This window comes from Pararge aegeria, chromosome 18 (assembly GCF_905163445.1).
Source record: "Pararge aegeria chromosome 18, ilParAegt1.1, whole genome shotgun sequence".
Classification (NCBI taxonomy): domain Eukaryota; kingdom Metazoa; phylum Arthropoda; class Insecta; order Lepidoptera; family Nymphalidae; genus Pararge; species Pararge aegeria.
In genome coordinates, this window is record NC_053197.1 from 531,665 (window position 1) to 547,540 (window position 15,876).

At 36.0% G+C, this 15,876-nt stretch overlaps 1 protein-coding gene across 2 annotated transcripts; it reads right to left on the reverse strand.

Annotated features, from left to right (window-relative positions):
- Nucleotides 1-137: 137 nt before the first annotated feature.
- LOC120631593 (V-type proton ATPase catalytic subunit A) lies at nucleotides 138-15,282 on the reverse strand. 2 transcript variants are annotated; one of them, XM_039901234.1, is made up of 14 exons: nucleotides 15,196-15,282; nucleotides 12,625-12,734; nucleotides 11,141-11,253; nucleotides 10,048-10,275; nucleotides 8,963-9,100; nucleotides 7,948-8,099; nucleotides 7,301-7,425; nucleotides 6,725-6,871; nucleotides 6,322-6,537; nucleotides 5,812-5,971; nucleotides 5,411-5,480; nucleotides 3,449-3,585; nucleotides 1,716-1,905; nucleotides 138-1,274 (listed from the first exon to the last, which is right to left on the reverse strand). In XM_039901234.1, exons 2-14 carry the CDS (start codon nucleotides 12,707-12,709, stop codon nucleotides 1,182-1,184), a joined length of 1,854 nt encoding a protein of 617 aa, XP_039757168.1. In that variant the 5' UTR covers nucleotides 12,710-12,734; nucleotides 15,196-15,282; the 3' UTR covers nucleotides 138-1,181. The 2 variants fall into 2 exon arrangements, with proteins under 2 accessions (XP_039757168.1, XP_039757169.1); XM_039901235.1 differs by lacking the exon at nucleotides 15,196-15,282 and adding an exon at nucleotides 15,096-15,195.
- Between the last annotated feature and the right edge of the window lie 594 nt (nucleotides 15,283-15,876).

Below are 15,876 nucleotides of genomic sequence, written 5' to 3' on the forward strand. Positions count from 1 at the left end.
TCCCCGAAGTATATCCGGTAAAAAACCGATAAACAAACGGACAGGTGCTGGAGACTATGTAGTCTCGCCTGTGTTATCGATATATATGTCTCCTCCATAGTGCCAAAATACCTTACACATAAAATAATACAAACGAGTGTTAAAATTTATATTTTATTTATAACTTCGTCCTATCAACACGTATCAAGTTCAAACGGCAGGTATAATTTATTGTAGAATAATATATTTTGTCCACTCGACCAACTAGGCGCAGCTAGCAGCGGAGTCCGAAATAATACTGAACATCGAAAAGATAAAACAACAAACAAAAATATACGGAAAATGCCAACATCGTAGATTGAAACACGCATCGAATTAGGAACCTCCTTCTTTGAAGTCGGTTGAAGAATATAAAGACGCGACCTCTTTTTTGTAACATCTAATACATAACTTGGAATGCACCACGATTATTTGAAAATCACACAAACAATGGGCAAAAAAAAATAGATTTGTTAGTATTTTACAATAATATATAAATAATATTTAATATAATCAATATAAATAACTAACGACCGCTCCGCGGGACGTCGAGGCTCCGCGTGAACATTTCTATTTACAGAAAGCGGGATATAAATCGGGACACTAGTATATAAATCCCGCAAAAGATTTCACAGGGGGTAGGCACTCGTCCCGGAAATTGTAACAGTATGGAATAATCATATTTAAAAATCGTCACTACACTACGCTTACAATTATTGTAAATACGTCAGCTTTCGAACAATATTTAATAATTATGATTTTTTTAATTTAATTATATTGTCGACTCTCTGATACAAGTGTTGAATTCCGACCGGAATTTTCAAGTCCTCTTCTTTTATATGTCTTGCAATTATGCCATTATTATAGACGCTAGATTTTCAATTAGGTATTTACATTTAGCCGTGGAAATTGTGAATCGATATTCCGACCGGTCAGCAAAACAGGCGGATTTATCGGTCAATATTCCATCAGAAATCCCGCACTTGTTCATGAGAGGCTTATAACGCAGAACACGATCAAATAGACGCTACTGGAAACAGTTTCAAACCACGTAAAGTGTTTTCAAGACTATAAATAACAAAATATCGATTCTCGACACATCGATACTTTGTGCGACCTAATCCTATAATAATATAGACATGGCTGCTACGCGGGAGGGGGGCTTAGTCCTCTAGGTTGCGGAAGGCGGCGGACATGTCCTCAAGAAGTTGATCGAAGTCCGCCCTGATCTTGGCCTCTCCATCTTTCACGGGGTCCTGAAAAAAATATTAATATTAAATGACAAAGTGAATTCATAAAAATATAGACAATGTACTACACTTATTTATATTCACTATTCGATGCTAGAAGAAAAAGAAAATAAATATACAAGGTTTAACAGGATACCTTGTTTATTTTGCAAAAATAATGAATACGTTGTTTAATTAATGAGACTTTAATGTTGCTTGTAATCCATGTTGAATGTTGTTAATAATTCGTATTGAATGTTGTTCGTAATTCATATTGAATCTTGCTCGTAAATCGTGTCGGATGGGGGATAATGCGTGTTAAATGTTTCTCGTAATTTATTATTGAATAAAATTTTTTTATAGTCGTATTGAAAGTTGCACGTAAGTCGTGTTGAATATTACTGGTCATTCGTATTGAATAATATTGCATGTTGCGTATAACTTAAATCGAATGTTTTGTGTAATCACCTTGAACTTCATAGAGGAGAGCTGGTAGAGCACGTTGTTCATGGCATCGCGGATGACGTTCCACGTGACCTTGTTGTCGGACTGCGCGGTGGACTCCACGGCGTGGCGAGACATGTCGTAGAAGGAAATGATGTTCTTCAGCATACCCACAGTCTTGTAGAAGGGGCAGAAGCGATCGTAGGCAGAGTAACTGTGGAAGAGCATTGACATCATCAGATTAACTTACGTTACAATCTGTACCCTTGATATAAAATTTGTACATTCCTAATATAAGTATATGTGTATATATATATATATATATATATTTATATATATATATATATATATATATATATTTATATATATATATATATATATTTATATATATATATATATGTATATATGCAAATATATATGTTTATTTATATGCACCACCTACCTATCCTCTTGAGCTGTGTTTTACGCATTTGGTCGACAGGAAGAGATCGCTATGAAGCGCCATAAGGCCGCCAAATTGTTAATTTTTTATTTACATTTTTTCTATATGTTTATGTGGTGTACAATAAAACTGTATTCATTCATTCATTCATAAGTATGTCCCACACAATTTCTGTTGTTTCAAAGTATAAATTTCTCAAATCGATCGATGTAATAATGATACCGAGCGGTCTGAATTCCAGTTCAGAACATTTGAGATTATGATTTCACAGTTACGGTGCTTTACACATCCCTTGGGAACTAATTGTTTTTCTGTGATAAAAAGTAGCCTATGCTACTCTCTATCCTTTAAACTAGCTCTATGCCAAAAACCAAGTTGATTGGTTGCTTAGTTAGGGTGTCGAGTACGGACAACCAAACAAACACTTTCTCGTTCAAAAAACAATCAAAATTCAATTATTTCTAGTAGGCTTAAAATAAGCAAATTAGAAACTTCAAGTATGCCTGTTTGTGGTGACTAAACCAGATATATATATTTAAGGTTATGAATTCAGTGAGACATTCCGGCTGTGTAAAACCAGTCCAATTTGATAGAGCATCAAGGCCCAGCTTGGCTAGCACAGGCAAGAGACAATTAGCTCACTGGTGAAAGAATTAAAAATTTATCTTCTCCCACAGATTTATCAAATCTCAGAGCATTGGCGTACAAGTGGAAATAATATAATATTATAAATGTAAGTTTGTTTGTAACGCTTTCACGCGAAAACTACTCAGGCGATTTTCACGAAACTTTTTATACATATTCTTGGAGGTATTAGAAATATTATAGTATACTTTTCATTAAAAAAAAAATTACGCAAGATAACAAAATGTTTGTGAAAAAATCTAAAAATCTCATATTATATGACTATAGATGTAGCAGTACGCTCACTCCCAAAATTACGCGGGCCAAGCCGCAGGGCACATCTATAATAATATATGGTGGGAATAAAGTTTATATTAATAGAGTTTCGATGAGAGGGAAAGAGAAAGTGTCTAACTAGTCATTTTTAATTGAAGCGTTTTGTTTTGGCACATATTTTGATTGCCATATTAAAATTCAGGTTCCGATTATTACCGATATATGTACAATAATAAACGGGTGTAACGTTATAACCTTACTATTTAATTTTATTTATTGTTAAAATTTACTTTATATTCCGTGTCAGGGGATATAATCGGGGGATATAATTTGTCTTCTGCCTTGGTGCTAAGCCCTGCTGGATAGTTATGGAACCCCTCGTGAATCTCCTCCAGCGAAGCGCGAGTGAACGCACCTGTTCTGCTGCAAGAAGTCGTCCTTTAACAGCTTGGCGACCTCGAGCGTGATCTTGTCGGTCTCGGCCAGCGACGCCTTGCCGACCAGTTGCACGATTTCTGACAGATCTTCCTCCTCTTGCAGGATCTCCTTAACCTGGGGAACAGCACGTTTTCAAACTTGCGTTATAAAGTAAACAATATTTTCATTACTTTTTAGTGTAGTTTGTTATCAAAATCGTAGAAAAAAAAAATACTCAGAAATAAATAAAACATAAAATAATAAGAGATATTCTACATTATGTTGTGTTGCATGTTTTCACTATTTTTTTTAAAACATTCAAAAAGATATTTACAATGAAATGAAACTGAAATATTGTTTACATAATTAATGTGCAAGAATTTTTTTTATAAAATTTTTTGCCGGGAATCAAATTCAAATTCAAATTCAAAATTTCTTTATTCATGTAGGCCTATCACAGGCACTTATGAAGCGTTCATACATAATTGTTTACATAATTGTAACGGGATGGTGATAACTTCGTTCGCCAACTTAAATCTAAAGCTACGAGGGTTCCAAACGCGCCCTGCTCTAAGAAGAGCCCACAACAAACTTAGCCGGGTAAATTTATTTTTTTGTTATCACCATCTCCCAGTAAATTTAAATTAAGCTATGAAGCTAGAGCAATTCACACCCAAGCTTTTTTATCGTTTAAATAATCCTTAATGTTATAATAGGATTTTTCTGTAAGCTTACGTTTTATATAAACTTTGAACTTATTGAGAGACATCTCAAAGATTTCATTTGGTAATCTATATATATAAAAGAAAGTCGTGTTAGTTACACTACTTATAACTCAAGAACGGCTGTACCGATATGGCTGAAAATTTGTAGGTGGGTAGCTTAGAGCCAGGAGACGGACATAGGATACTGTTTATCCCGTTCGACAGCGTTCCCGTCTGAGTTGTCATAAAAAGTCAGTTACACCATTTATAACTCAAGAACGGCTGGACCAATTTTTATGATATTTGATTCCTCTTAGACCGGAATAGGATAATAAGTATTAAAATAATAACATTCATCAAAAAAAATATGATGCGCGGTACGAAGTTCGCCGGGACAGCTAGTTTGTTATAAAATAATATACAATTGCCCTTGAATGAATTTGCAATTTTGTGTAGCCTAGTGCACAACGAGTTTATTTTTGCTTCCAATATTTATATTGTTACAGTGCATTTTCTTTTTAAATTTTGATATATTTTTATGGACATAAATTAAATTTTCATATATGTACTGACTATGCACCGTCATTATTTTAACTTCTTTAAATTTATCCCTTAATGACTCTCTTGGGCACATTTTATATATCGCACGAACAGCCCTTTTCTGCAGGACGAAAATAGAATCTATATCAGCAGCATTACCCCATAATAAAATGCCATAGGACATAATGCTGTGAAAATAACTAAAATAAACAAGCCTAGCAGTTTCTATGTTTGTCATAAGACGAATCTTATTTACCGCGTATGCTGCAGAACTAAGTCTGTTCGCTAAATTATTTATATGTGGGCCCCATTGAATCGAAGCAGGGACCTCCCATTTTCAACCACAGCGCTCACTGCTATGGAAGGAAGGTAATATTCAAGTCATTGTAAGTAATTGTAAGGTCCTAAGTACTAATCATCAATCAACGTTACTCATATATTCCTCATATAAAGTTTTGACTCCCATTCTCACAGCCACACTCATAGCCACTCCCACTGCCACTCCGACAGCCTGTTTCTCTGCTACTCACAGAGTCACTTACACTGCCACACCCACAGCTATAACCACAGCCACACCCACAACCACCCCCACACTTTTTAACTAGCCTCTCATAAAACATAAAATTTTAAAACAAGGCACTTTGCATGGGAATAATGTCCAGCCAAAATATTAGGACAGCTTTAAATTTTTTATGACATTTTATTTTATGACTCACCTTAGTCCTAAGAGGTACGAATTCGGCGTAGTTCTTCTCATAGAAGTCATCCAAGGCACGCATGTATTTGCTGTTGAAAACATTAAATATAAACAATTACAATATGTCTTTTTTAAACATCTCTGAAACAAAATGTTGGATGTTTTTATATAAATTAACAAAATTTCATGTGAATACTTAAAATTTCTATAGTAGATAAATAATTCAGGCACAATAATGTGATACAAGCCCAAACTGTTTGTATTATTTTGTGTAGACTATAAAATTATAGTCTATGAAAAAGTTTTGGAAATTAGTTAAAGTAAGGTGAGCTAAGTAAGAATAAAGGTGCATTTAATTTTCTTTAAATCAGCTCAGACAAAATGAATAGTTTATTATTAGCGGTCAAAGTGCAAGGTAACCTGTAAGAGATGAGCCAGTTGATGGAGGGGAAGTGCTTCCTCTGAGCCAGCTTCTTGTCGAGACCCCAGAACACTTGCACAATACCCAGCGTGGCGGCGGTGACGGGATCGGAGAAGTCACCACCGGGCGGGGACACGGCGCCTACGATAGATACGGAACCTGGTGGAAATAAAAACATTAAATACCTAATAAATAAATAAATACACCACGACAGTACACACATCGCCGTCTAGCCCCAAAGTAAAATACTGCAAATTTTTATTTGTAAAATACGTTTCAAAGCTTTAAATAATTAAAAAAAATATACAGTTTATTATATAATCTAATCTTTGGATAAGTCGCCTACAAATTTTTTGTGATCTTTGCACGCCAGCTAATGACAAAACACTGTGACCAAGTATGATATTTAAATGACATCTATGTAAACGTGTGTATGCAAAAAAGATTTATTCTATTGTATATGGTAGCTGTAATAAATGTGTTATTGAACATTTCAACAATATTCTCACCTTCTCGGTCGGGGTTTCCTAGGCACTTGACGCGACCGGCTCTCTCGTAGAAGGAGGCCAATCGGGCCCCCAGGTAGGCGGGGTAACCCGAGTCGGCGGGCATCTCGGCGAGACGACCCGAGATCTCACGAAGAGCCTCGGCCCAACGGGAGGTGGAGTCGGCCATCATGGACACGTTGTAGCCCATGTCACGGAAGTATTCCGACAGGGTAATACCTGGAGACCAACACATATCATAAAATAATATTTTGAGGGCCATACGATCAATAGATGATTGCACATATTATTTCAACCTGTGCACTTATGCTCGTTGAGTTGATAAAGTTTTCAATCTGTTCCCACGTGATTTGTTTAAACTGTAACAAACGCGGGCACCCGCTAGTAAGTAAGAACAGAAGCTCACCGGTATAGATGGAGGCCTCACGGGCGGCTACAGGCATGTTGGACGTGTTGGCGACCAACGCGGTACGCTTCATGATGGACTCTGTCACGCCCTCAATCTCCACCGTCAGCTCGGGGAAGTCCCGCAGTACTTCAGACATCTCGTTACCTTGCGACGAAAAGTAGATTAGACAAGCGAAAAAAAAAATTAAATTTCTACAACTCGCTACTTAAACCGCCTTTGTTTGAGAATAATTGTATTGTTGCATTTTAAATACTGCACCGTGAAATTTGGGAAGCGAATAAGTAACAGGCTTCTCCAAACCCTCCTTTAAAAAAACAAATGGGTGTTGCAACAACTTTTCCAGCAAAAGCTTATGTGGCAATATATGCAAAATACACCATCAATTAGTTTGAAACAATAATTTTTTACATATTTTGTCAACAGTGTGTTGACTGTGATTCTACCAAGTCTTCAAAAAGTTATAACTATCGTTGTACGGTATATTAATTTTGGCTCAATATATTAATTTAATATGTTTAATATTATGTGTAAATAAAGTAGATGGCGAGAATTGCGTTAAGTGTGTACACTTACCACGCTCTCCGCAACCGACGTAGATGATGACGTCAGAGTTGGAGTACTTGGACAGTGCCTGTGAGATGACAGTCTTGCCGCAACCGAAGGCCCCGGGGATGGCAGTGGTACCGCCCTGGACGCAACTGTACGACAACGATATCTTATCAACAACCTTTCAAAACAAGCGGTTCTAGTTTCAATTTCGGTTTGGCTTAGTACCGTAAGCGTATTGAGGAGTACCTACATTTTTTGTTTTTACAGTAAAAATTGACTCGAAGCCTAGGTGTTAAGCACGCTTGTCATTGCGTTGCAACAATGCTGCTTACAGGCCGAAAAAAGGATGGTGGTAGAACTTCCCCGGACTAGCCCTGTCACATCACTCACGACAACAAAACAGAATGATAGTCTAGTAGTTAGAGCTTCGGCCTCCCTCAGGGGGACCGAATTCGATCATTCAATCTTTGGCGCACAGTGAAGGAAAACATGACGATGAAACTTGCGTGCCTGAGAGTTATGCCTTAGTATAAAATGAAAAAATAATTTTATAATTAAGGTGTTTCAAATTTGTTAACTTGCAATCGCGCAAATAAAGATTAGAATTAGAATTCGAGCTAATGGCAATGCGCAGTGCGACTGCGGCTTGTGAGGGCGGGCGGCGGACTCACGGGAACAGCGAGTCGAGCACGCGCTGGCCCGTGAGCAGCGGGTGGTTGGCGGGCAGTTTCTCGGTGCAGGGCCGCGGCTGGCGCACGGGCCACACTTGCAACATGCTGTACTGGTTCTTCTCCCCGTCGAACTCCGTCTCCAGCACGATGTCCTGTGGGGCAGAGCAGCGATTAGCACGTGTGCTTTACGAACGAATTCAATATTTTGAGTCTTTCTGTCTGTATGTAACGGGCAAACTTTTGAAATGATTTTAAGAAAATTAGAAATTTGTCGATAGCTTTCGTTCATTCACAGGGAATCACCAGTCCAATTGTAGTATGTGACATCTGTCTGTAAGCAATCTCGGTGCCAAGGTGTTGTGCTGTTTCTAGGGTCTGAACTTGTTTTTTTTGGAGTATTTGTTCACTTCCTCTTTGATAAAATAAATACATATGTTGTAAAAAATAAATATTATGTTATGGGTACTAAGATTTTTTTAATGAATAATACACATAAATACTTAATCAGAAGGTTGCGTGTTCATATCACGTAGGGGTCACCAATGTAGAGACTCTTCTCTACTAAGGTAAACTGAACTAGAGATTTAAGAGGGTGACCGCTTGGAATCAAACTAAAAACTAATTGCGACGAATATATTCATTTAGAGCGCGACCCGTTAACGTCGCCTCTTGTGAGACACTGTGTAGTTACAATGAATATAAAAAGACATGTATGATACAAAATTTGCTTACACAGTAATCCCCACAAATACTTTTAATATACACATAAAACACCCAGACATTGAAAAACAATTTGCAGATGTGGGACTCAGAGAGCAGGGTTGTTGCCCACTGGGCCAATTGACGTTGAAATGGATAGTTGGTATTTCCTCATTCTGTATGAACCAAGGTGTACCACAGATTGCTCTAAGGACAATGTTTTGGAACCTCTGAAGTATCTCAAGGTTGGAGTCGGTTGATCCCGAGAGTTCCACGATGGAGTGACGATGCCGATGACGTATCCGTCAGTACTCACGGTGACTTTGTAGTTGCCGGAGGGCGCGATGTAGGTGACGGTGCCCTTGGCCCGCGGAGGCATCAGCATCTTGTGTTTGACGAGCGTGTTCTCGTGCACGATGCCGTAAAGGTCCCCGCCGGTGATGTGGGAGCCCACCTGCGTGTTGCATTTCAATATTATTTACTTTCTCAAAATCGGAAAATAACATATAAATTCCCTATAAATCATAAAATGAAATGATTTTTTCTCGAGACAAGGTCACGTGATCACAAACGCTATTGATTAGTTCTCTCTCTTTTGTGACGTCATAATACAGGTAAACAATGGTATTGCTATTGTTTTAAAGTACTTTATTAGTTGAGACTTAAAGATCATAATCGTGCGTGACAACGTAGGGTCTCCCAGAATCTCGGAATGTATTAACATTTTTAGAACATTCCTCATATTATATTCAAAAAAAGTTTTTAAAACTATTGTTTCGCCTTAATTGGACGCCATTGCAGTATCGTGACCCCGTAAAAGACATTGTTAGTTATTTGAGTTTCTTTATTGAATTTCATTTAAAAGTAATGTGCCGAAATAAACTTATTGATAGCTGTAAAATATGAAATACGAATACCCTTTTCCAGACAAACAGAACCCTTATCCAGCATTTATTGCATGCACACGTCTCACTTCACTGGTTCGAGTACCATAGAACTAGTAAATTAACTAGAGAAGGTAAGATTTTTTTTTAACAACATTTGTACCAACCAGTAAAAACTAAGCTAAAATATGTACATTGTGGTACAAGGGCATAAAGCTATCCATTTTATCTGAGATGGATATAGGATTGATATTTAGATTTAGGAATAAATGGCTGAGTAATGAACGAGTTACGCACTCTGCTTTTCACTTCCATTGCTAGGACATTTGAAGTCAACTTCCGGACAGACCAAAAGATAATATTTAAGTGAACAATAAAATGGGTTTTATGACCGTATTAAGCACTGTTTTATTTCGAATGCGAAGAAATAATCTATTCAATAAGCATAAGTGCACAAAAAAATTGAGTTTAAGTATGCTTACATGTATGGGAGTGCAAGTGAAAAAAGTGGTTTTACCTTAACATTGAGCGGGTTGAACTCCCAGTCGATCTCCCGAGCCAGGCACGGCACGTTGACCCCCTTGGGGATGTAGATGGACTGCGTGAGCTCGTTGATGTCTTTGAGCGGGCGCTGGATGCCGTCAAAGATGGATCCCAGGATGCCGGGGCCCAGCTCCACCGACAGCGGCTTGCCGGTGCGGAGCACGGGGTCGCCCACCGTCACGCCCGACGTCTCCTCGTACACCTGCGGGTGCAGTGGCGCTTGTTGGTGCAGTCTCAGACCATTTTGTTGTTATTACAACACTAAACTGACTATACATATGTAAAGAAAACTTCTCGAGTTCGTCTATCGAACCTTTTTTAAAGTCACCAGTGAGATTTACAGTCATAAGTGACATTTAAAAACTTATATAACAGTTCGCTTTAACAAGAAATTGTTTTTTTCAAAGAAGTAAAGGCTACTTTCTTGTATTTTCACAGGTTAGTGAATATAACGCTGAATCATATTATTATTGTAATTAGTGGAATACTTGAATTTTATTTCTTTTTTAAACTACCCATAGAAGAAAGTATTATAATAATCATTATTATATATAATTTCAAAACCGCCACCGGGATTTCAAACCCCCCACATAAGCCACGGTACTACCAATGCTGAATTTATTTTAAGCCTTTTTGACAATCCTCCAGCTAAAAACACTTAAAATATGATCTCCATCAACATCATCACTTCAACCGATTGACATCCACAGCTGGACATATTAGCTTGTTTGTATCAAATCTACGTTGATCAGTTTGCCACTTCAGCCTAATAATATCAAATATGATATAACATAATTCAAATCAGGTTTTTTTAAGTTTTCAGATATACTCAAAGATGATTTAGGGCGAAGCCATCGACCAGGCCGGAAATGAGAAAATTCACTAATTTTCAATAATTCGTTCGTTCACCACAATGCTAGGGGGAGGAGGTCGTCCAGAAATTTCCATGGCCACCAGAATTAATACAATGCATGCCTTTGCTATAATATACCAAAGATATTTCCACTATGTTGTTGAAGCTTATAGCAATATTTTGTTTGTCTTGTAGTTGTTTTTGTACAGCGTACCTGAATGGTGGCCATGTCCCCCTCAAGACGGATGATCTCTCCGACCAACTCGTTGTAGCCGACGCGCACCAACTCGTACATGGCTGACCCGGACATCTTCTCCGCTGTCACCACTGTGAAACAAAGGCCAACAATGAATACAAGGCTAGCATACATAGAAAAAGGGTGTTACTTAGTAGAAAGTCCATGATATAGGAAAGTCTGTTATACTTATTATTGAAATTATATCCATGAATCTTTGTATTTGGATTATTTTGAAAAAAGTGAGTATACATTTTTTAAGTTTATCCGAGAAAATAGTTTAATTTTTTTAATTTGCTACATTATTAAAATCATAATATGCTTGATAAATACTAATCGTTTCAAACATGTTTACTTTTTTATTTATTTTTTTCCAAAAGTTAGCCCTTCACTAAATATCTCACTTGGTGGAAAGTGATGATGCAGTCTACTAAGGTAGGGGGCTTACCCACTAGGAGAAGGCAATTATAATTAACCCGTACCCCTAATAAGTTTCTATGCTGCATCGTAACAGAATGCTAAATCGCATGGCGGTACGTCTTTATCGGTACCACCATTATCGGCTCCAACAGACCAGACCACACTGGGAATTACTAATTCCCAAACCGCTCCTGCTGGGGATCTAATCTGGGACTCCCCTAATATAAGACCACAGTGTTCACCTCTACGCCAGGAGGGTTGCCATTTACTAAAATATTATGGTGATTCTGAATGCTCTGCTGCCTAACGTTTATGATTTCCAAACTGTCTAGAAATATCCATCAGAATTTGGTATATTTTTATGACTCTTTCTGAGGTTCTTCTTTGGTAAACCCTCACAACCTCATACCAAAGATAATACAACTCAAGTTAAAGCACACCCGCAAATGGGAACATATTATTTGGCAAAGTCAAAGTCAAAAATATCTTTATTCAAGTAGGCCCATAGGTGGCACTTTTGATGCATACATAAGAATTACACGGTAGTAAGATGATGGCGATAACCACATTCGTAAACTTAAAACTAAAGCTACGAGGGTTCCAAACGCGTCCTGGTCTAAGAAGAAGCCCACAACAAACTTAGCCGGGTGTTTTCTGTTTTTTTGTTATCACCATCTCACAATGTAATTTTAAATTATTAGAAGAGCAACCTAGTTAGACCCAAGCTTTTTTATCGATTATGCAGTCCTTTATACTATAATAGGACTTTGAACTTTTTAAGAGACATCTCCAAGATGTCAATTGGTAGTTTATTGTAGTATTGTATGCAATTTCCTTTAAACGAATTATGAATTTTATGTAACCTAGTATATTGCACTGTAAGTTTATTTTTACTTCTTATGTTTAAATTATTGCGTCACATTTTTTCTTAAATTTAGAAATGTTTTTATGAACGTACATAAAATTTTCAAATATGTACTGACTATACACTGTCATTATTTTAAAATCTTTAAATTTATCTCTCTATTTGTGAGATAACTTACCAGGACCAGACACAGCAAACACATATCCGAACCTTTCTTCATTCTCCTCGTTGGCGATTGTCATCAAACCGCCCTTTACCGCCATTTTGAATTTTTTATTCTTCTAAGACCTATAAAAAAACAAAATAACTCTATATATAATAATCTAACAGATGCGTAAAATAGTCTTATCCAAAATAAAACCCTAGCTTTAGGTTTAAGAAAAAAAGAGAACTACTGTCACAAGTGGGACTTTGAATATGCTGATTATAAACACATGCATATCTTATTATGATAAGTAAACATTGAATTCTAGTAATTTAGAATATAATATAAAATGATATATGTTCTTAAAATAAGCTGTAACAAATTTTCATAAAGTAATATTTTATTTAAGTTTTATAAATAGTGTACATATTACCAAGATTGTAGAGAGCAGACTGACAGATCAGCTGATCGTTAACCTTATCAGTGACTTTATCACTAACCACTGATAACATTCATCGATCAAGAATACAACTTTTTGGCAGTAATCTTTTTATTTTTGGCATTACATACAATTAGTCTGTAGAAGACTTTGGTATTACATATGATTAGTCTGTGGAAGACTATGAGCAGAAGTGCAGTGTGAGTAGGTTTGTTACCACAGACAACTACCCAGTGAGATTAAATGTGCCATATCTGACTATGGAAGGTCTATAGAGTATGCAGACATTTCAATTAGTTGTTTATTGCCAACTACACTGTTAATTAATTAAGATGATTCAAAAGTTTTGCTTATTCGTTTTCTTTTTTTTGCCAGGGTTAAAATACAGCTGTAAGCCTAACTTAAGCATCATTACACCCATGTATCTAATATAGTTTTGCTCTCAAATAATCTGCAGTTAATCTGTTACACACTCTGCAGTTATAATTGTCTACTTGAAGTATTGAGAGCAACTTACCAAGATAATGCATAAAAAGTATTTTTTACAATCAAACCAAAGCAGCCATATTTACATTGCCCTTACAGTTGTATATTTGTTATCAACAAACAGATCCTGCAAGGTGCATTTTTATGTACATTTTACCCTGAGATCTGAGAGGGCAAATATACATGGTATTCAGAATTATCCTACTTCCTATAAATCTGATTTTGTATTTAAATTGTTGTTACTCCTCCAAGACAATGTCTGCTGCTGTTTCAAATGGAGATATTATATACAACAAACAAAAATAATAATTTTCCTTCTGAAAAACTGAAGCTCATTTTTCTATATTGTATACAATATTGAGAGGTGGGAATCTTAGTTATCAACTTATAGGAAATAAGGCCTTATCCTAGATGCACTGTGGTCAAAGGAGAAGCCTTTTATAAATTAAGCTAGGTATAATTTTAGTAACTAATTTTCAAGCAAACTAGAAGTTCACTCAGATTTTGTAATGCCAAACTTAGCCTAAATCAACCTAGGGATAATCTCTGATTTGAAATTTAAGAGGCATCACATTGAGATTATATTAAGCATAAGCGTGAAGATTTTGAGACTTAGACTATGAAAAAAGGTATCACATTTAAATTTGAAGATATGAAAATTAACTTATATAAATCTACTAGGTTTATACACAATTTATCAATTCTGTAAACTATGGCTTTGCTTAACATGAACTGAGTTCACACTTAGAAAATGTTAGTTAATAGATACAGATGTTATCATAACTAGGTCCAAAAGAATGTTACAGATGTCTGCCGTGAGCTTATGTAATTAATAAGTGAAATAAATAATTATTTATGGGACCCTATAGGTTGCTATAGGACTTTTCATTCGGTTTTGCACTTATTGTTAGTTTATTCAATATATTTTATTTAATTTGTACAACCCTCATTAATAATATCAAGAGTTAAATCACATTTAATTTAAAAACTACTGAAATTCAAAGGGCTGAAGAGAGCTATACTTCTTTTAGTAGAAAAGATAATTCATACATTTTTATTTGGCTGGACTAAAATTGGCACCCATACACTACACACAAAATCAATACTTTATGAGAGAAGCCTTTGCACCAAGATTCAAGTAAGAATATTCTACATGGTTGTAAAACTTTCTTACTTGAATCTTGCTTATTTTATAGAATTTAGTTCAAAAGTATTTACACAACTTACTGTATTTGGAGTCTACTAAGAATCTAGTTATATAAAAATAAGATACTAGAATCTCTAAATAAATATGAATTAGGATTTTTATTCAATAAATTCACCAAGAAAAGGTTTCTGCGTTCGAGTAAAACAATTTAGGTTTCAATTTAGTTGGTGTCACATGATGGGCGGACGATAGAAAATGTACATCTCTTTCATGAATATTTTGAGGAAAAATACAAGCACCGGTTTTTCAGACACTGAAATTCAGAAGTCGAATTCGGAAAAAGTATCCCAGTAGGATATATTTCAATAATTACGTGACATTTACAAGACTCTGGGAAAATACAGAAAATGGCAGACTAAAATTACTGCTTACCGACTAGAAATACGATTGCGCACCACTAATATACCATACAGAAATGAAAAATAGCTAAAGCTAACATATATTGTGAAGAAATATCAATAAAATAACTCACGGGACAAGAAAGATGGAAAAGGCGATCCGAGAATGGCGGAGAACACAACTTATCACAAGACCAATGATAAAAATTGTGTCAGCTGACCTGTGTCTATGAGTTAAATCTATAATCTATGGATACAGTCATTGATTTTTCTAAAGTTATTATCGTTATATTAAACAATGACAGATTACTATGAATACTAAAATGTATACGATGGATTCTACGTAACAGAAGATTCAATTTGGGTTTATAGCTGTTCATAGTTGGATACAGTCATTGTTTTTTTTTTTAAATATATTTCATACAATTACAGATTACTATGGATACTGAGATGGATAAAATGGATTCTGAGCTTGGATTTTACGTAATAGACGATCCTATTTGAGCTTTTGCTGTTCATAGTTATAGGTAACTGTGCCATTGTTATTTAAAATAAACTACTATACTAAAGTGTTACTACTGTTATAGTGTAGATGGGTCATAGATACCAAATAAATAAATAAAATATAGCTATAGTAGTAGCTCTGCTGGTCTGCTGTATTTGCAGTTTTTATGTGAAACGTCTATAGGCGGGGGGAAAACCTGATTGTTGGCGTGACGACACAGGCCGTGGCGACGCATCGCCACGCTCTATGATGGAATAAATTTAATTTTATTTTGTGTTTAATAAAAATTTAATAAACATTATTTTATTGA

Excerpts from the sequence above, each read along its gene's own strand:
- LOC120631593 (XM_039901234.1), bottom strand. The coding sequence starts at position 12,709 with ATGGCGGTAAAGGGCGGTTTGATGACAATCGCCAACGAGGAGAATGAA. Across the intron at positions 7,426-7,947 it reads GTGCTCGACTCGCTGTTCCC|TTGCGTCCAGGGCGGTACCA; the intron begins GTGAGTCCGCCG and ends GTTGTCGTACAG. Across the intron at positions 6,538-6,724 it reads TGAGGCCTCCATCTATACCG|GTATTACCCTGTCGGAATAC; the intron begins GTGAGCTTCTGT and ends GTTGGTCTCCAG.